At 38.1% G+C, this 22,184-nt stretch overlaps 2 protein-coding genes and 1 long non-coding RNA gene across 4 annotated transcripts in view; all 3 read left to right on the top strand.

Moving 5' to 3' along the window:
• Positions 1-4,561, top strand: part of rprd2b (regulation of nuclear pre-mRNA domain containing 2b) — a 39,175-nt gene extending 34,614 nt beyond the window's left edge. Inside the window, exon 10 of the mRNA XM_089117446.1 lies at positions 92-4,561. Coding sequence (XP_088973572.1) covers positions 92-2,031 — 1,940 coding nt within the window. The 3' untranslated portion in view covers positions 2,032-4,561. The remainder of the gene's footprint in view (positions 1-91) is intronic.
• tars2 (threonyl-tRNA synthetase 2, mitochondrial) overlaps positions 2,138-22,184 on the top strand; it is a 45,715-nt gene continuing 25,668 nt past the window's right edge. Inside the window, exons 1-10 of one of the 2 annotated variants that reach the window (XM_039661664.2) lie at positions 2,138-2,278; positions 6,520-6,698; positions 7,645-7,759; positions 9,540-9,661; positions 9,783-9,891; positions 11,907-11,971; positions 12,273-12,351; positions 13,386-13,532; positions 19,977-20,075; positions 21,154-21,320. In XM_039661664.2, coding sequence (XP_039517598.2) covers positions 2,270-2,278; positions 6,520-6,698; positions 7,645-7,759; positions 9,540-9,661; positions 9,783-9,891; positions 11,907-11,971; positions 12,273-12,351; positions 13,386-13,532; positions 19,977-20,075; positions 21,154-21,320 — 1,091 coding nt within the window. In that variant the 5' untranslated portion in view covers positions 2,138-2,269. Of the gene's footprint in view, positions 2,279-5,354; positions 5,549-6,519; positions 6,699-7,644; positions 7,760-9,539; positions 9,662-9,782; positions 9,892-11,906; positions 11,972-12,272; positions 12,352-13,385; positions 13,533-19,976; positions 20,076-21,153; positions 21,321-22,184 lie in introns of those variants that run through there. The other variant, XM_039661663.2, reaches the window with a different exon arrangement.
• On the top strand, positions 14,219-15,903 carry LOC148976922 (uncharacterized). Its single transcript, XR_016145664.1, has 2 exons — positions 14,219-14,752; positions 15,579-15,903. It is a non-coding gene; the product is annotated as an uncharacterized LOC148976922 (long non-coding RNA).

Here is a 22,184-nt window from a genome sequence, read left to right as displayed (position 1 = left end):
CAGTGGGAGACAGGTTGGGAAAGTAGAAGTGTTTGGGGAAACCTGTTTGAACCAGTAACTAATTGATATTCACTAAATATCTATCTTGCAGGTTTGTCATCTCTCCTTTCATCAGCTCGTTCAGGCACTCTCGCCACTTCAGACCCTGGTCCATCTTCATCTGCCTCTACATCCTCTTCAGCTGTCACCAAAGCTGCAGCGACCTCCACCACAACCCCCCCAACAACACCCAAGACCCTTAAGCCCACAGGCAACAGTTTCAAACAAGAGCCCGAGCAAGAGAAAGGGAAAGAGTGGGAGAAGGTGAAGGAAAGGGAAAAAGTAAAAGAAAGGGAACGAGAAAAAAAGGAGAAGAAAGAGGCAGAATGTGAAAGTGAGGCTGTGGCATTGCCCAGCTTGGAGTCTAAGATCAATAGTTTCCTTCAGGGCAATCCTGGTTTCAGCGCTCTCGGACTTGGCCTGGACGACGTGGGCAGCAATAGCCCTCTCCTTGTTGGTGGGGAAAACCTGGATGGCACCCCTGTCCGAGATGAGAGCGGTAGCACACCCACTCAAGATGAAATCATGGACTCACCCCATGTCCTCAATGACCCCCAGAGTGCAGGTCTGTCTGGAGGGCATAACCTTTCACCTACAGCCTATCACAGTGACCCCTGGGATGCAGTGATCACTCCACGAGAGGCTTTGGGAGAAAATGAGCGGAAAGACAGGGATTACCGCACCCCACCGCCCTCGAGGCTTGCTCCCTTTAGCCCAAGTGCGACTAAATCGGTCAAGGCTGTGAGCAAAAACAATGAGGAAGAAGGGATGAAGAGAAAAGGAGTGGGTTTGAACGTTCCTTCAGCGGCCATGCTGCAGGATCAGAGAATAAAATCAAAGATGGACGGAGAGATAAAGAAAAGTGCAGCCTCTCGCAAGTCAAGTGGAGGATCTGAAGATGGGTTGAAAGACAAGGAGAGGAAAGCTTCGGCTGACAATGGAGACCACTACCATCGCATTGAGACTCTTGTTTCTTCATCCTCCAATGAGGGAGCTGCAATCGAAACCCTCGATTACGGCAACCGCATTCAGACGGTTGAAAGCATCCGCTTGGTTGGAAGAGGCCCAAGAAGGGGAAGCAATGCTAGTTCTAGAGTCGGTGGGGACTGGTATGAAGAGGAGGAGTTTATGGAATCCCCACCCCCACATCGCCCTCGTAGTCACGGCCATGAGAATTCGGAAGAATTGGGATTGGTCCCTTCTCTTCCCCCTCCTCTCCCTGCTCATCCTCCGCCCCCCTTGCAGTACCCACCTCCACCCTACGCAAATGAGGACCATACACGGCCTTCTCATGGCATTCCTCAGCACCATCATCCCCCTCCTTTTTTCCCCCCTTCTATGCCTCGTGTCCCACCTCCACTTCCACCCATGCCTCAGACCCCACCCCCTCCTAGAGACCACCTTTCCCCAACCTCAACTGTTATGGTTGGTGGTGTCCTTGTATCCATAGATCGAATCCTACCCTACCCACCTGTCAATCTCCGTCCCGATGGAACGGGACTTGGAAGTGCCCCTCCAAGAGGCGGCAAACCCCAACTCCCTTCCTTGTTAGGTGAACCCCCACGGCCAGGCACTGTGAAAGAGCAATTTGCCTTGCGCCACGCCCCACCTCTTCATCGCCCTGGCACCCCTGGAGTTCCCCCACCCCTCCTGGGCAGAATTCGAGAGGGCCCTAGTCCCACATCACCATCAGGTTCTACCCCAACTACACCTCCATCCCCAGTAGGTGAACCTCGTACTCACATGTCCATCCCTAACCGCCTACCCTTCAACTCCCCAAATAAGAGACCCCGCCGCCCTTCCTCCCCGCTGGCCCTCCTCCACTTACCAAACCAGCATCATACACTCCGTTCTCCACAGTTTCCCAGAGGTTCCCTGCCCCCCTCCCTCAACCGTGAGCCCCTCCTGCCTGGGACAAAACGTCACGGTGGCAGTTTTAGCAGTGGGCCTTTCAACCAACCCAAAAGACCATTCTTCCCCCCTCGATATTAGCATCTTAGAATGAGTGCTAAAGGCTCTACACAACCTGAAATAGGCAGCAAGCTAGCATCACCTGTGAATCGCAGCGTGATACTTATATTGCATGTAAATACACATGCACTGACAAGCCCTGCTCCAGAGCAGCCATGTTACAGCACTACTCTTCATAGAGGAAGAGAAGTTTTCAGATACCCAAGGGATGAACTAGGAGGAGGAAAATGTGGAGATCCAGAAACATCCATATGAAGGAATGCAAAAGGTGGTTATCCTGTTCAGTTTGTGTAATGTAAGAGAGTGCTTGTGGGGGTGGGTGTATGAGTGTGTATTATGGATGACTAGTGGATACGCTGACTATCTCTTTCCTTCAAGTAACTTCCTTCACTTTCCCACCCTATAACACTTGTTTTTCTGTTGTTTCTCATGTAAAATACTTGTTTCTGCTGTTTACAGGTTACAGATAACTGTTTTCTGTCTGTTAACCTCTGTTACTCTCTCACTTCGAGTATAGAGCCAGTGGATTTCAACTTTGCTTTATTTCTGAGTGATTAAATTATTGTTATAAACATAATGCTGGGCAACCATGATTGCTTGTAGTGGTCTTTAAGCTTCATAATGCTAAAATACAGCCACTTTATCAACCTTCACCAAGATGTGAAGATTTTGGCTCACACTACATACAGTATAAGCTAACCAAGTGTTCAAGGCATATGTTTTTGAGTGCTTTTCAAGAATTCCCTTGAATTATTATTTTATTTTTTTATTTTTTTGCTTTCACCCCCTTCAGTTTCAGTAGATCTTAAATGTATTCTGATAAATAAAAGCATTGTGATGAGAAATATTGTTGAAAGGAAGGAGACTTTTCTTTACAGGTGGTCTCATACTTTGTTCAAGAACAAATGTACCTGAAATATTTTCTGCCTTTTTATTTTTACTTAACAGCAATTCTGTTATCCTGTAATTCTTATAACGTAAAGTAATGTCCAACATGTTTTCAGAAATGTGCAGAGCTAAAATACACAGCTCTGAACATTAGGTTCAAATGAACGTTGAAGAAAGAATTAGTTTGGTTTAATTATTTCCAATTTTCCTTTGTATCTGAAATGCCAGTTCTTTGTCTCTAGAATTGAAAGATTATGACACTTAGTTTAACCCTTTATTATGTACACATGACTGAAATCTGTTTGTCTGTGTGTTCATTATGAGCCACACTTCCATGCATTGCATTTTCAAAATGTCTCACATGCATTGTTCGTAAAACTAAAGCAAAATAGTACATCGCTTCACAACAATCTTGATACATTGCTTTTCAACAAAATGATGTTTGACAACTTAAATGTGAATATAACCTGTACATTGTTGGAGTTTTCATCCATTGTGTAAGAAAGTTGTAATATTTTTTTTTTTTTAAGTCCTGAAAAGTTGAATATTTGAAGGGCATGTTTTAGTGTCGTCTTTTGGACAACATTTGAATTCATTCCTCGAGGAGCATTTTAAAGAACCGACAGGCTTATTTTAAAATATTTATAATCGCAGATTTGTTGCACATCAGCATGCTATGTACAAACATAATGAAATTTATTTAGAATCTGTCGAATACTATAATGTAATGAGTCTTCAGTTGTGGCAAAATTGAAAATTTGAGTCATTCCTTCAGTTGGACCCACGTCTATACATTTTGTACTAGTTGTACCACAGGTTTACTGCTTAATTCTGTCAAAGACTAAAATTTAGATCCTTTCAGTCATGTCAAATGTACAGATAGCTGTCTGAGTGGACTAATTAAACTGATATACAGTACTGTAATCAGAAAGAAAAAAAAACCGGCAAAACCTGCATCATTGTTCTGCAGTTATCTTTTAAACGCCCAACACCATCATGACTCCTCTCATGATTTAAATAGAATTTTGTTTGCAATACTAATTGTTCTCTTGGTAACTGCACACTTGAATTTTGTCGCCTTGCAGTAATGACACTGATGACTGATGGTAAGCAGTGTTAAGACACTGAACAAACAGCAAATTTAAACAACTGTTAACACCACAAGTTCTACTTTTTTATTATTTTCTTTTTTGCATTTGGTCATGACACATAGCCTACTTTGAGATTTGGGACAACAGAATAGACTACTAATATCTTCACACCATTACTTGAAGTACGTATTGTGGTGGTTATTGTGGATTCTTATTTAAAGGGAATGTGTCGGACACAAAAACAACATCTGCACACATATATCCTACTAAACATCTTTGATCTTGATGTGAAGTGTCAATTGGAGCACACCCCGCATTTCTCACATTGACAACCATAATGGTCACTGATCTTGTATGTGCAAACAAACATTGTCACTGCATCATGAAAATCAGTGATTACTTGATGACATTCTTCATATCTGAAACATTGTGTATTTGTAAACTTGTTGAATTTGGTTTAGTTTTGTAAGCTTGCCAATCATTTTGCAGTAAGGGATGACACATTTTCCCTGTCATGTTACCCTTCTCAGTGACCAATAGATCATGCAAATAAACACTCACAGTACCTTGAAGTTTATACTGTGTTTGATCAGTAGTTGAAAGATTATGGTGAGGGAGTCTGGTTTAATTAAACGCAATCAGACCAGGCAGAATCAGATTTATACATTGCTTATTACTTGAAACTAAGATGGAGTTGTGTCTGAAATATTCATAATGTTTTTTAACTGTTTAATACAGGCAGATTAGTTCATTTTTGCAGTAATCTGATTGTTTTAGTTTTTGTACTTGATTGTAAAGCTGTAGTAACAAGTCTGATTGCTTATCTATTAGGTAATGCTTATATAAATGCTGTGGAACAATGTCCCTAAGTTACATACAGGCTCCCTTAGAAGACAGCTGTACTCACTAGTAAAGTGCACCAGTTTGTTGACTGCGACATTTATAAATGAGTGCTTAAATCCATTGATTTTGGATTTCGTCACTAGGATCCTGTAGAAAGAACAGGGTGTTTTGAGTGCATGTGTTTTTGTTTTTTTTACCCCGTATAAAGAAAGATCAGGCAGACGTGATGGAGCTTTAACTTGAGCTTGTTTCTCTAAATATATTGTCTTGTTTTGGTTCTAAATAATTGTAGTATTCAGTTCATAAACCTTCACCGTTGTCTCTTCAGTCCTCCATAAAATCCGTTTATTTGAATGTGTTGTTTATATGCAGGAAAATCCGGAGCGTTTAGCTGTCAGTGATTGTGTTTACTTGCGCACTGAGTGGACGCTCATGACGCACCTCTGGCTTCGCTTCTCATTGGTTGTTTCTCACATAGAGCCCGCCCTCATTCGATTTGCTCTCGGCGAATCGGGTTTCTTGCTCTGTGACGATGTAGTAGTTCCTGTAAAATGGCGGCCCGCTGAGAGAGGGCAACATTTGATGTTTATAGGGTAAATTATGGAGCCGTAGCTTTGAGTTTTGGGTGTAAAATGCTTGTAGCCGTGTTCTCGAGATGGCCCGCCTGTCAGGCTGCAGTGAGAGCAGCGGTCCGGAGCAGCAGATACTACGGGAAGGTGTGCAGGATATTCTGTGTGATGTGACTGATGAGAATCTGACAGACATGTCATGTTATGACAGTGTTCTCAGCAGACCTGTTTGAATGTGGAATTAGAATAGTGTGTATGTGTTCATGTATAAAGTAATAATGAAAGGTCTTAATTCAGACCTTTTTTTAATGTGCTATATATATTCAAAGTTACATGCAGTTAAAATTACTAATATGAAAATGTGCAGATAAAAGTGAAGATTACTGTAACATTACTAACAGTACTACAGTGGGGACTCAAAATATGAGACCACACTAAAATTGCTTGCTTTAATAAATATGTTAGGGAAAACTACTTAATAGCATTAATACATTGACCATGTGACTTTTTGTACAGTCAATCAGATGTTCTTCAGCTCTTTAGATCATCTCAAATCATGCTGGAGTGCATCATCAGGTTTAGTTCATGTTGCTCCAGTCTTTAAAGCAAAGGATACACCAAATACTGATATTCTTAAATAAAATATTATCTTATTTGTAATGGAAAAATGCACTTTTTCATTAGTGGTCACTGCTCTTTTGGGCCTCATTGTATATTGTTATAAATGTTATGTAATGGCTGTACATATGGTTAGTCTGATATAATTACGGTGTGTCCTTGATGCCGAGTAATTCACTCTGACGACCTTGAAGTTTTACTTTAATGCAGATTTTTTAAGTTTTTAAACATCATAATGCTTATTATTTTTCTTTATTTTTTACATCTGTGTGATGTAATTATTTTGTAGTTTGAGAGACCATAAAAATTCAGTTTTGTTTTTTTTTTTTTTTTTTTTTTTGTTCCTTAATTTCATATTTAAATTTTGCCGCTCACTTATATTTAATTCTCATATTAGACCTTCTCCATAGTGTAATTTAATGATAATATCAGTTAGTTTTGCAGCGACTGATGTGTCATCTCTGTTTCCCGGACTCACACACACTCTTCTCTGTTTTCAGCTGCAGCCGTCAGCCAGTCAGGCCGAGCGATTGAGGATATTTGAGTCTCTGCGTGACCGGCAAGTGCAGGTGACTGGAGATACATCGGGACAAAATCTGACCATCCGATTGGCTGATGGGAGAACACTGAATGGTTCTGCTGGTGTGACCTCGCCGTTACAGATCGCCAAGAATGAACGGTAAATATATGCCCCCCCCAAAAAAAAAATGTAGTACTTATAATTAGAATATCATTTCAAAATGCTCATTCTCCCTAATTATTCTTTTTACTCTTAAAGGGACACTATGCAGTTATTTTAGCTTAATTTAACAGCTTCAGTGTTATTGTAATGGTTATATGACTTCTTTCGGGTTGAATGGTGGGCATCTCGACCCCCCCCGCAATGACGTTATCAATCAATGACGATTTTTGCATCATCGGAGGATTTTTTTCTAGACAAAAAATACATAAATCTCTCGTCTCAGGGGGATATGAGGGTAGAAAGCATGGTAATACTAAAATACTACAGGTTTTTTACTAATACAAAGCTTAATGCCAAATCCTGAAGTATCCCTTTAATGATGTTGACGCATAGCCACCTACTTGTTGTCTGGCTTTTGGGGTGATAATGGCGCAGTGGATAAGACACATGCCTTTGGTGTGAGAGACCCGGGTTCGAATCCACTGTGAGACACCAATGTGTCCCTGAGCAAGACGCTTAACCCCTACTTGCTCCAGAGGTGTGCGACCTCTGACACATATAGAAATTGTAAGTTGCTTTGGATAAAAGTGTCAGCTAAATTAATAAATGAAAATGGTATGAAGCATATTTTTCAGCAATTTAGATGATACAGTAGTATCTCGGATCTCTCGCCATTGCTCATCTGGATCTTTCCCTTCTAGACTTAGGTGGTCAAACTTTTTCTTTTCTTTTTTTTTTACTTCTACAGCATACATTGTTGATATGTGATCAATGTTCAATTTCTTCTGAGTGAGTCTTATTTTAAAAATGTACTAAAGCCATGTTTTTTAGTGCTCTGTTTAGAGGAAAGAATGTAATGTTTGTACAGCACAAAAAATAGTCTATGGAGACTCCTCATAAAATTGCAGTAACCCAATGTGTGTGTGTGTGTTTGTGTTTACAGTTTTAAAGGTGCAGTGGTGAGCAAAGTAAATGGGGATTTATGGGATCTACGTCGCCCTCTTGTGGAGGACTGTGAACTGCAGCTGTTGGGTTTTGACTCAGTGGAGGGGAAACAGGTATTCAAGCTTTTGTGTATTCAAGACATTCGTCAAAAATGGTGAAACTCACAAAAAAAATGTGTAATATAATTTACCTTAAAATCAAAACAATAAAATATATTTGAATTCTCGTTCTACCTTTAGGTGATGCTGATTTTGAATTGTGTAATTATTTTTTATATATTTTATTTTATTGATTTAACTTTTTTAGAAACTGAAATAGGGAAACAAATGAACAAACTGAAAATATATATATATATATTTATTGAGGGTCAAAAACATGATTTATCGTTTAAAATGCATTTAAATTTATTTTTATGTTAATTATTTATTCTTTGTATTAATAATAATATATTTATTTGAATCACTTTAAGTCACAATATTAGCAATATTTTTGTATAATTGTTGTTATATTATATTTTATTGATTTTATCTTTTATAGAAACTGAAATAGGGAAACAACTGAACAAACAGAAAAAATATTTATTGATGGTCAAACAAAGAAATATACGGAGCCCCTCTAGTCCCACTTTGGTAAAAAAAAATTAATTATAACTATCTTGTGGCCACAAGATAGTAACTCGTGGCCTCAAGATAGTAACTCGTGGCCTCAAGATAGTAACTCGTGGCCACAAGATAGTAACTCGTGGCCTCAAGATAGTAACTCGTGGCCACAAGATAGTAACTCGTGGCCTCAAGATAGTAACTCGTGGCCTCAAGATAGTAACTCGTGGCCTCAAGATAGTAACTCGTGGCCTCAAGATAGTAACTCGTGGCCTCAAGATAGTAACTCGTGGCCACAAGATAGTAACTCGTGGCCTCAAGATAGTAACTCGTGGCCTCAAGATAGTAACTCGTGGCCTCGAGATAGTAACTCGTGGCCTCGAGATAGTAACTCGTGGCCACAAGATAGTAACTCGTGGCCTCAAGATAGTAACTCGTGGCCTCAAGATAGTAACTCGTGGCCACAAGATAGTAACTCGTGGCCTCAAGATAGTAACTCGTGGCCTCAAGATAGTAACTCGTGGCCACAAGATAGTAACTCGTGGCCTCAAGATAGTAACTCGTGGCCTCAAGATAGTAACTCGTGGCCACAAGATAGTAACTCGTGGCCTCAAGATAGTAACTCGTGGCCTCAAGATAGTAACTCGTGGCCTCGAGATAGTAACTCGTGGCCTCAAGATAGTAACTCGTGGCCTCAAGATAGTAACTCGTGGCCTCAAGATAGTAACTCGTGGCCACAAGATAGTAACTCGTGGCCTCAAGATAGTAACTCGTGGCCTCGAGATAGTAACTCGTGGCCTCGAGATAGTAACTCGTGGCCTCGAGATAGTAACTCGTGGCCTCGAGATAGTAACTCGTGGCCTCGAGATAGTAACTCGTGGCCTCGAGATAGTAACTCGTGGCCTCGAGATAGTAACTCGTGGCCTCGAGATAGTAACTCGTGGCCTCGAGATAGTAACTCGTGGCCTCGAGATAGTAACTCGTGGCCTCGAGATAGTAACTCGTGGCCTCGAGATAGTAACTCGTGGCCTCGAGATAGTAACTCGTGGCCTCGAGATAGTAACTCGTGGCCTCGAGATAGTAACTCGTGGCCTCGAGATAGTAACTCGTGGCCTCGAGATAGTAACTCGTGGCCTCGAGATCTTGAGGCCACGAGTTACTATCTTGAGGCCACAAGATAGTTATAATTAATTTTTTTTACCAAAGTGGGACTAGAGGGGCTCCGTAGAAATATGATATATATGTATTATATATTTTAATAATGTAATTTAAAAATGTATTTTCTCTGCTATAGGTGGTGTGGCGCACAGGAGCTTGTGTGTTAGGGAGTGTGATGGAGAATCACTTCAGTGCTCTTGTGTGTCGAGAGGGAGTGTCTGACACGGGCCTGTACTGCGATTATCAGCTACAAAACAAGTAAACACGCTGTTCTCTTTCCAGCTCCTGATAGAAGTCAATAGTCTTATGTACAGGTTTTTTTTTTTTTGTTTGTTTTTTAACGCATTGAACTAAATGCGTGTGTGTGTGTTTATCGTAGCTCTCTCTCTCTGTTGGAGGTGGAGCAGAGGTGTAAGCAGATGGCTGCTGGGAAGATGCCCATCATCAAGCTTGAGATCACCGCACAGGAACTGAAAGAGCTCTTTCAGGTCAGCATCACCTCTTGAGCTTTACAGTGTCCTTGTGCCTATGGATGGATGTTTTTGTAATTGAGATTTCCTTAAGTTTACTCTTACTCATTTAGATGTGAAAAATATTTTGACAAAAACTCACTGGGTCTAATTTGTGTGTAAAACGGGCCTTCCTAAAAATCTCACATCAATATCTATTTGTATTCGAGTAAAATTTGAAATAGTTTTTTTTGCATTACACTTCCAATTTATGTTATAGTGTAAGTATTCTTTAATTATATCCATTATAATAATTATGGATATGCAATATTGGTTGATGTTTTTCCATAAATCCAGCAATGAACATGTAACAAGGAACGTCATTGAAAAGAAAATAACATAACCGCCATCTTGCTGTCTGCAAAAGACGGCGCATTCACATATAGCGCCTGAAAACGCTAGACGCGCCACATTCTCTTTTTTCCAAAGCACTAGGGTGGTTGCGCTCCGGAGGCGTCTTTCGTTGCTAAGCAACTATCAGCTACGTGACCTGCGGTGCGCTTGCGGCATTCTGAGAAGTTCAGATGTTTTTATCTCGATCCTGCTAAAAGCCAGTTATTTCATGGATCCAGGATGATATGCATCCTGATAAAGTTCCCTTGGCCTTTGGTATTAAAATAGACCCACATCACCATCCACCATGCCTAGAGATTGGCATGGGGTACTTTCCATAAGATCATCTTTCAATGCAAATCAAACCAGCTATTAGGCTAACTGAAGTAAAACCATGCCAATCTCAAGGCATGGTGAATGGTGTGTGATGATGTGGGAATATTTTAATTCCAAAGGTCAAGGGAACTTTATCAGGATGCATATTATCCTGGATCCATGAAATAACTGGCTTTCAAAAATAAAAATCTGCCTGACTCTATGGGAATTTAACATAGGGGTGTCCTGACTTATGCACCCCGTATTTTAAGGAAAAACATTTATTTATTTATGATACATTATTCATTCACAAATAAAATTTGTGTCCTTAAAGGTTGGAGTTTTCCTCATTTTTCTAATTAAGGCATTAAGATCAATATCCAAAAGATGATTTTTTTTTTATTCCTCTTTTTAGGCAACTTAAGCATGGGTGTCCAAACTTATTCACATCACTGTATATATATATATATATATATATATATATATATATACAGTGTATATATATATATATATATATATATATATATATATAAAATATATATATATATATATATATATATTATACTACGCAACACATCAATATCTCTTCCCTTTGTGCTTTGAACTTTTCAAGTTACAATATTTTTGGAAATGATATGAAAGTCTATTGATTGCTTTAGTTGTTCTGTCCTATATATCATATGTTGCTGCTTCATTAAAAAGCTCCGCTGAAAATTTGAAAAGAAATGTCTTTTAATTATAGTACATATTTTGTCCGTATATTGATTGTGCCGCCCCTAATGTAATTGCATTAAATAATGTATAGACTAGAACAACAATAACAACAACACACAAAATTTGGTTTTGTGTTGTTATTACTACAACGTATTGCTACATAAAAACAAAAATAAATAAATATTGCTATTGTAATATTTCACTGTAAAATAAAATAGAAATTATTTAAGGAAGATAATTGTGGACACAAAGCCCGTTGATCTGAGCTGGAGGAGAAAGTTTACGGATGGGGTCTTGAAGGAAATCCTGAAGCTGTCCCTGGAGGATTTCTCACAGAGGGCAAAATGTCCTCACTTATATAATCAAGTCATGTTTATTTATAGAGGGCTTTATACAATCCAAATTGTTTCAAAACAGCTTCACAGTGATAACAGACTGTTGATTCAGTTCTGTCCGTAAGATCATCTATCAAGTTCATTTTTCCAAAACAGTCATCCTCCAGCTCAGCTCAGTTCTCATTCAACAATGAAATATGACTACTGACTAGTGAGTTGACTGTTAACTAGTCCTCCCTAGTCATTATATCTATGAAATGTCTACATAAAACATGAAAACCCAATGTGTGTGTGTAGGATGATGCTGTCAGACTGCAGTTGGCTGAAGAGCAGATAATGGGAAACACAGTCAGCGTCTACAGGTCTGAAGTCACTCTCACTGCCGTGTGTTTGTGTGTGTATGTTTTTCTTTCCCGGGGGGGACTTAAACCTGAATGCACACAGACTCATGGGGACTTACCTAAAGTAAGATCCCCATGGGTAAACACGCTTCTAAATCATACAGAATTATTTTTTATTTATTTTTTGTATGTAAAAATGCTGTGATGGGTAGATTTAGGGATAGAATATACAGTTTGTACAGTATAAAAACCTACACGTCTATGGAGAGTCCTAACAAAGATGGTAAACCAGGCATCTGACGTATTTGTGTCTCTCTGTCAGGTGTGGAGACAGTGTGGGTGTGTGTTCTGGTGTTCTTCTGCCACACACAGGCTTCCTGAAGGCCTTCAAGATGCTCCAGGTAACTCCCTTTTTGCTGACAGTCCTCTGTTAGTGTGTTTGACTGAATGTGTTGGTTGTGATGTTGCCACTTGAATGACTGTTGTCATAGTGTTTACATTGTTGTATGGTTAACTTCCTGTTTATTGCATTAATATCTTTGGCACTTCCTGTTTCACAGTCTCCCTTCCCTTTTCCCAGGCTGTCGTTCTCTTTTTAGGGTCATGACATGGCACTTTGTTCAGTTTCATTAATGGAAAATTTTGTTTTTCTTCCACATTTTTGGGTTTGTTTAAATGAGAGTTGAGGCCAGTCTTGATGTTGATGCATTCGTACGTTAATGTAATTAAAGTTTACGTCTTTGACTTTTGATAAACAATGGCATTCTTCATTTAGTTTGTAAATTAGAATGAAGAATCTTCATGCAGCTTATTTTTATATAATGACATTTTTTTGTGACTGACTCTCATGCTCCAAAATGGACTAAAGAATACCATAAATGTATAAAAAATACACTCAAGTTCAAAAGTTTGAGTTTTTTTGAAGTCTCTTCTGCTCGACAGGGACGCGTTTATCATATCAAAAATACAGTAAACACTGTAATATTGTCAACTATTATTTTACAATTAAAATAATTTTTTTCTGTTGTAATAAAAGAAAGTTTTTCCTGTGATGGAGAGCTGAATTTTTAGCCTTCAGTGTCACATGATCCTTCAGAAATCAAGAAACATTTCTGATTATTATCAATGTTAAGAACAGTTTTGCTGATTCATATGTTTGTGTAAAATATGGTATAGATTTTTTCATGATTCTTTGACTAACACAAAGTTAAAAAAAAAAAAATCCTTCATAACATTATAAATGTCTTTACTCTCTCTTTATCAGTTTATTGCATTCTTGCTAAATATAAAAACAAATTCTGACCCCAAAATGTTTTAAAGTAGTGTTATGAACAAATGTAATAGTCTCTTCTGAAGCTCAGATTGTGTCCGCATCACATTTTAAAATATGCCTTTAGACGCTTAATTTTCGTACTCGTATCTTTTTCTCTCTCAGGTGTCTCCTGTAACTTTGTCCGGTTCAACAGAGGCTTCAGGTATCCTCAGGATGATTGGAGTTGCTTTTCCTGGAGAAAGAGAACGAGAGGAATGGGAGAGAGAGCAGGAGGAGGCCAGAAAGAGAGACCACAGGAGAATCGGGAAGGTGAGTGTTGTTAGTCGTGCTGCTGCTACACTAGCATCTCAGCTGTTCATGTCAGGTGGTACAACCACAGTATATGCATGCAACTATTTGGCTGTACCGCCTGACATAAAAACAGTAAAAAAAAAAATGAATGTAAACACTTTTTAACCAGTTAACCTTCGGGCAACCGACGGCGCTCTGAAGCCCTCCCCCCCCCCACTAGTTTAATGTTTATGAATGGATTTAACATGAAAGAAGATCATTAATCTTGGCAAACTAAATATAATTTTAAAGGTCTAAGCCTCGGGCATCGATGTCAGTGCACTGTTTTTCGATGGAAAGCTTATAACAAATGTATTTCTTGCATTTAGGTAAGCAGTACACATAAAAACGCACGTAAACAAAAACGGAGTACTCACCATTATTTTGTAATAACGAGCCAGACACGCATCCACTGTTAAAAATTCCAGATTGAATGGAAAGCTGAGGGTCCACTGAATAACATCCCATAGAGCATTTTTTGTCCAAAGAAAAAATAATGTTGTAATATCCATGGTTATTCCTTTGTTTACATCGCGTTTCTTCAGGGTGAATATCATGCGGTTTTGTTATGCAATAAAATAGTCCATAGAAAACAGACTCCCGGTAGCAGACCCTTATATGGGTGTGTTGCTTAGAGTGTAATGAACAAATTACGACCGCGCACACAAATACAAAGATAAGCGATATCTAGTTCAAAATATGCAAACACTGCAGTCCGTTTTTTTGACGTCATGATATGCACATCATATCATTCTGTCTTTACAACGAAAGCTAATAAAAGAAACGACATGATATGACTGATAAAACATGTAGCCAACCAGTGCACGATTCCAACGATGCCCGGGAAGTTTGAATTTCTCACACGAACATATGTTTTTATTTGCTCTCCGTCCGGTAGAGGAGCTAAACTCAGGCTCTGCAGAGCCACACCCACCGCCGTCATGTTTTGACAGCCTGCAGTGCTATAGCTAAGAGCTAAGATAACAAGCTAAGAGGTAGCTAGTCAACAAACATCTGTTCGTGCAGACATGCAGACTGTCATAAAATGATTTGTCAAAAGAAGTATTTTTCTGCTGAAGTAGTTATTCGAGATCACTCGAAGATGGATTATGTCGACATTGATGAGAAGATGAGTGATGAGAAGATCGTGACGACGGTGATAATTATGCTTGAGGGCGGAAAAGATTATCCAATTTTCGGTGAGTTGCTTTATACATAACTTATGTAACATGCACACATTATACGTATGTGTGTCTGTGTGTGTGTGGGTGGGTGAGAGAGAGAGAGAGAGAGAGAGAGAGAGAGAGAGAGAGAGTGTTTGGTTTCCAGTTGTTTCATACGGAAAATGCATTGTGTAAAGTTGTGTCTGAAAAGATTATGCTACTTTATATGCATTTATTTATTTGTATATATGTATTTATATGCGTTGTACGGTTATGCAGTTGTTTGCCGTTTTTTTCTGGCACATGTGGTGTGCTATCTGAAGGATGGAGGGGCTGGACACCTGTGCAATATAAATTTTTTCCTAGCACACATACTGTATATTTTTACAGTCTAATATACATAATATTTATAGTACAAATGCAAATATTTGTACTGTAAATATGATGTATGTTGTACTGTAAATGTATATGTTGTATGTATATATATATATATATATATATATATATATTGGTTTTTTTTTGTTTGTTTTTTTTTTTTTTTTTTTGCAGAAATTGGTGGGAAGAATTGCAGAAAATATGTGCTATATAGGAAGGAGTTGTATGCTTTCAAAATGCCACATTCCTGTCTGATGGCCGGCCATCAGTGTGATTGTTGGTTCTTTGTCTGGTCATCCATATGAATGCTGTCTATATCACTGGCCATTGATTGTTGATTGAATGGATGAGCTTTAGTACGAATGCTGTGTAAACGACTGCCCATCAGTTTGATTGTTGAATGAATGGCCAGCTATATAGAAACTAAACAGAATTATTTACTTGACATGCAGTGCTAATTATCTTTCCATTCTTTCCCATGCAACAGCCATCAAGTTGAATCTTCAGATGAAGAATGGCATCCAAGCACCAGCCAGAGATGCAAGCTCTCAGTTTCTTCACTATTCTTCACTTTTTCCATCCTTTTCAGAACATTGCAATTGTCAAGAGGATGGTGGCATCAAAAGCTAGGAATGGACTAAAGCAATATATGAAGGCCAAGCCAACAAAGTACAGTATTTATATCACTTGTATTTTCTATTGCAAAGAACCTCAGTTATTTATTTTTTATATTTCATAATATTTTACTTATGTATTTTACATATATATTTTTTTGTTCTGTTGTGCAAATAAATCACTTGCATTAAGTCTAATGGTTGTGTGTATTATTTTATAATTGCATTATTTTATGAATTGACTGAAATAGCTTGCAGTGCCCTGCATAACATTTGGTCATTAGGTTGCTTTTTGATGTATCCAAGGAGGTTTCTTGGTACCTGGACATAGTCTTGGAAAAAATATTGTAGTAATCTCATTTTTCATAATATCTTCCTCAAATTTGAAATATAAACTGATGAGACTTATGTCTTTCAATCAATTACCTAACTGGATTCCTACAGGTTTGTTTTCATTTATTTTTACATGAAATTGTAAAATATTACATGCAGTATAAATTACCTTCAAGACACTTTAAATTCTATAACTTTTTGTCTGTGTAAGTTTTTTCAACTTTAACAGTTGGGTAATACACTCTAAAGTGTCTTCTTTTTAAACATGTCTAAATTGTGCATGTAGTGCAAATAGTTGAGCAACTGCAAATATTTTAGTTTGGGCATGTTATTTCTGGGGATGTGCCTCAGGCAGGGGGAGGGAGAAAGGGAACTGACATAGTCTTGGAAAAAAGTTTGCAGGAACCCCATTGTTCATTATATCTTCATCAAATTTGAAATATAAACTGATGAGACTTGTGGCTTTCAATCCTTTATCTATCTGAATTACTCCAGGTCTATTTTTATATATTTGTACATGAAATACTAAAACATTTTTGTGGCGCACATTATTTTTGAGGCACTTTTAACTTTTATAACTTTTTTTCTGTTTGAGCATTATCAAATCTGATTGATTGTTAGTAGAGTCCCAACTGTCTTCTTTCCAAAGATACCTTAATTGTGCCTGTGGTACACTGTTCTCAGGAGCTGTATTTATTGTTATCCAGGCATGTCATTTTCAGCTGTGAGCCCCCTTGTGGAGCTGAAGGTTAACAGGTTAAAACACATTGTTCATGACTCAAAAGTATGCGTTACAATTAAAAACCAAAGTGTTATTTGTCAACGGCCCAAATACCGTTTTGTGGCTCTTGTTGCAGATCGCGGTAGCACCTCAGTTCAAGTAGCATGTGACCCGATCATCTCTTCATCTTTACTACTAGTTATAGCATGAAATTAACCTGGCTAACACCCTGACCACGTATCATTGAGAATGAGACGTGGTCTGGAAACCACATGTTCATTTTCTCGTATTTGAGGCGTGGTTTATGAATGCATAGAGCCGTATTATTGGGTGCTACGAATGTCTATCAAAGGCACTTGTACGTAGCTCATAGCCAATCGGTTCAATGATACCAGATGACGTATGTAGAGCGACAGAAAATTAGACTGGGAAGACGACGATGGGTCAGAGATTTAGGAGATTTATGTATACACAAAACGTGTTTCTCAATGTCAAAGATACTACATTGGCAAGTCATTTCCTTCAGAGGCTAGACGAGGCTCCTCTTTAGCATTCGGAGAACGCGTAAATGGAACAGGCTAGCAAGTGCACGTCATTACATCAGTGAAAGGTCCGCTTTCGGCACTGCAAAAATGGTAGTGCTACTGGTTGCTGTACCGCATTGTTTAATCACACTTGACAGTCCTTATTTTGTCGTGTCAGCCCTCATAGAAATAAATAAATAAAAGTAAGGGATAATGTATAGAGAGACGGGTGTAGCGAATACAGCCCTACGAACTCTAACGTGAAGCAGAGTCTTGAATCAGCCTGAAGGGGTTGTATTCGCTGTAACAACCGCCTCGCTATACATTTTCCGACTTATAACATGGCTACCTACCAAATAAGTCAATAATTTGACACAAAATAATGATTTAAAAAGGAGTTTATTGATTTAAAAACGATTATATTACCGGAGTGAACAACTGCGTCCATAGCAACACGATCTAGCTGTTAAAACACATGAAATGGTAAAATATATGATCAACAAAAAAGGCTAACGTTATATGAAGTAAAAATTCAATAAGTGAATCATCAGTAAAAGGGAACAGCTTTAAATCCCCCCATCTGCAAATCAGTTGAGCCGATATGTTTAATGTCAAACGTTAGGCTGAATCAAAAGGTAACTTTGTGTCCGCTGCCATGATGGGTCCATAGATATAAACTAGGGATGGGCAACGATTAATCACATCCAAAATAAAAGTTTGTGTTTACATAATATCAATCAATCAATCAACTTTTATTTATAAAGCACAATAAAAACAACAGTAGTTAAACATTGTGCTGTACAGCAGAATAAATATCTTTAAAAAAACAAGACTGACCGCAAAGCTAATGAGAAAAAGGGGTGTTTACATCGAAACCACCAATTTGACCATTCCACATTAAAATCAAGGACACTTGTAGGCCAGTGAAAACAGGTAGGTTTTTAACTTAGATCTAAAAACAGACTCAGTGGGTATTAGTCTTAAAGATAAAGGAAGACTATTCCATAGTTTTGGACCAATAACAGAAAATGCACGGTCACCTCTCGTCTTCAGCCTTGATCTTGGAACCATCAACAATGTTTGTTTTGATGACCTCTGTGATCTAGTACAGTCATTTAATTTCAAAACATCAGACAGATAGCTTGAAGCTAGATTGTTCATGCCTTTAAAAACAAAAAGCAAAATTTTAAACTCAATTCTATGACAGACTCCTAGCCAGTGCAACGAACGCAGTTAATATATGTGTGTGTAGTGTGTATAATTAATTTGTATATATAAATACACACACATGCATGTATATATTTAAGAAATATTTGCATGTATATACTTTATATATATTTACACATAATTAATATTATATATAAATATTTGATATATTAACACATTTTTCTTAAATATACACATACATGTGTGTGTATTTATATATACAAATTAATTATACACACTACACACACATATATATTATGTAAACAGAAACTTTTATTTTGGATGCGATTAATCGCGATTAATTGTTGCCCATCCCTAATATAAACAAACTGCTTCAGTTCGTCTTGCTGCTCCCTCCCCGTTCTGTGATTGGTTCCCTGTTTCAGGGGAAAATTTGGTTCATGATGTCCAGGCTGCCTAGCAGTGTGAATAAAATTGCGCTGTGGCAAGGCAGCATGGGGAAACCCAGGCTAGCATGAAATAAACCTGATTGAACTTCATAAGGATGTTGTTTCAACTGCGGAAAGACATCTGTACACACCATTTTTCAACTTTAAGGCCATGTGTCCACCAAAGCGTTTTTCCATGCGCCTGGTGTATGTTTTCTGTTGTTTTCACTGGGAGCGCCGCGTTTTTTAACCGGCATGAGCGTACCGAGGCGCTGAGCGTTTTTTTACATGCTGAAGCGCCGAGCGCCCGGTGTTTTTACTGGTCGCTGGGAGTTGAAAAATGTTCAACTTTGGATAAAACGCAGCGCTCATCACTGTCACTTTTTACCCAGCCGTCCAATCACAGTGGAGGAGGGGCGGGACTAATACCACACCGACCAACTGTCAACATTCAAACTGCTGCGGATATTCTGTATCATAGCAACGAAACGTATCAACGGAAAAAACGCTGCGCTGCCAAAACGCTCTCAAGCGCCCAATGCACGGCGTCTTCAGCAGAGCGTCTAGCGTTTTCAGCTGGATAAAAACGCTTTGGTGGACACACGGCCTAAATCCACCGACTTTAATGCTGTCTGGTTTGTTTGTTGAACAAAATGGTTATGATTGGTCAGATCGCCTGTCAGTCAGCTAGAAAAATAACAATAGAGAGACGCAATGTGTTAAATATATGCACTAAATGACGTATACGTTATTTTTTCTTAGCCTGTTCTTCAATATTTAATATATGTTTAAACAAATTTGTCATGAAAACAAGTTTTTGACCACCGCTGCTTAAATTTTAGAGTAGAAACATAATTGTCTTTTTTTTGGGGGGATTGATGAAATGCCAAGCCATGACTGCCAGTAGAGCATTTCTACAATGTCATCAGTAACTGAAAGCCTTTGCGTTTGCATGAAGCTTTATTCATGTCGCTAGGTGTCAGAATAAGCCCAAGACGAGTGTCACATCGGCCAGAGAGCAATGAAATCTCGAACGATGTTTTGTTTATTTGTAAGTTTTCCAGCTGGCTCTGATGTTCTGTTTTTGACGTCTCACAGGCGCAGGAGTTGTTCTTCTTTCATGATGTCAGTCCTGGCAGCTGTTTCTTCATGCCTAAAGGAGCTCATATATACAATACGCTCACTGACTTTATAAAGGTACAAACTTGTACAAAACATGCTTGCAACATCCATTTCTCACATTCAGCAATAGTATATCGTGGTGCAGTACTCTATAAGGGAATAAGCACACATATAATGTACATTATTGAGTGGATATGCTACTAGGACTACAGTATGTCCTACTCATTGTACACTATATAGTGACCAAAGACACTGTACCACTTAAAAGTTGAACACACTTGTCTTAAATTGTTTCTCATAATCTTAACCCTGTTTGATATATTTGAAGCACACATTTCTAAGGCCACTAAATAATCATCTTTTAGTATAATTGTTAAAACATCCACTTTCAGGTCCTGGTTCACATGTCTTTTTAATATAGCAAGGTGCACACTTGCTAGACTGAAGCAACTTAGGTTTACTTGATTATTCATACATCATTTTTTAGAAAACTTATGCTAAAATGTGTCAAATATGATCCCTCAGGCTTTTGAAGAAAGTTTATTTGTTCATCTCTCAATCATCAGTGTATTGCATTGCGTTATATGTTTTGAAACTACAGAGCTTTGATCATAAAACTAAGCATTTAAATATCAACTTACTAAGACTATTTGCTATACTGTTCTGAAGATCTCATTGATTTGTTACAAGCTACCATAATTTCATCTTGCTTTTTGGCCATATAAATATCAGCATCTGCAACAAATTTCATCATTTTATTCAGAGGCCCAAACTGAGCAAAAATGTGGTGTTTTTTGTCCTCGAGGATGAGCTCCATATCCTCATTGTGTCATACTATGAGACATACAAGCCTGATGTATCAAATATGATACTTAACAAAAAACATATACGAACATTTTTTTTTTCTTTTATATTTTGTCTAAAGGATTAATAAACTGTTCCAATTAAAAAAATATAAATATTTCTGACTTTTTCATATATCAGGATTTATAAGGTTAAAATCCTTTGATTTCAAGGCTTCAGAGCATCTGCATACATTTGCATGCATATACAAAGATTTAAGATTTTTTTTCAATTAGATATTTAAAAAAAAAAAAAAAGGACTCTGCTCCTCAAGGCATATGTTAATGTAATTAGTTCCTCTTCCTGTCAGAGTGAGTACCGGAGGCGGGGCTTCAGTGAGGTTGTGACTCCAACCCTGTACAGCACATCACTGTGGGAGCGATCAGGTCACTGGGAGCATTACAGTGAGAACATGTTCACAGTGACCTGTGAGCCGCACACCTTCGCTCTCAAACCCATGAACTGCCCCGCTCACTGGTGAGTCCGCCACAGTTGAAATCTGAGGCTTCGGTTTTTGACAAATAAACTATTCATACCGTAGACTAATTTCATAATTCTTTAAAAAAAAAACAAAAAAAAAAACATCCAAACGATTAAAAATTTCAAAAACGTGCATGTTTTTGATCATGGTGTGAATATTTTTACTTTATTTATACACTACAGGTCAAAAGGTTGTTTTTGTTTTTATGAAATGAAAGTTAAGTCAGCAAGGATACATTAAATTGATCAAATATTACAGTAATTATTATTGTTATAAAAGATTACTCTTTCAAATAAATTATGTTCTTCTTAGAATGATTTCTAAAGGATCATTTGACACTGAAGACTGGAGTAAGGATGCTGAAAATCACTTCATCATAGAAATAAATAATAAATATAGACTTATTTTAAATTGGAATATTTCACTATTACATTTTTTATCAAATAAAGACTGCTTTGGTAAGCAGAAGAGACTTCTTTCATAAACCATAAAAAAGTAGTAACCAAACTCCATCGCACACCTGCAGGTGATAGGTGCGTCGGATAATAAGACCAGCTAGTCATTCAAGCAGATAAGGAACTCCCGCACACTATCATTACTTGCACTTTTCAATCAAGTTTATTCGCACACAACGTTTCGGTCACACGACCTTCGTCAGGAGTATACAAAATGTTCAAAAACATCTCTTTTTAAATGCGTACATGACCACTCCACAGAACTCCATCTGTAAACAATTAAGCTCATTAGGAGTACATAATTAGCCCCACATCACAGACAACTACAAATTGTCATAGATTACAAAATTAGTTAAAGTCACCCCGTAGATCCACAAGATAGATTAAAAAAAAAAACATCATTAT

This window comes from Pimephales promelas, chromosome 12 (assembly GCF_988280905.1).
Source record: "Pimephales promelas chromosome 12, fPimPro1.hap1.1, whole genome shotgun sequence".
NCBI classification, from domain to species: Eukaryota; Metazoa; Chordata; class Actinopteri; order Cypriniformes; family Leuciscidae; genus Pimephales; species Pimephales promelas.
The sequence above is the reverse complement of the archived record's forward strand: the minus strand, read 5'-3'. Positions and strand labels throughout refer to the sequence as shown.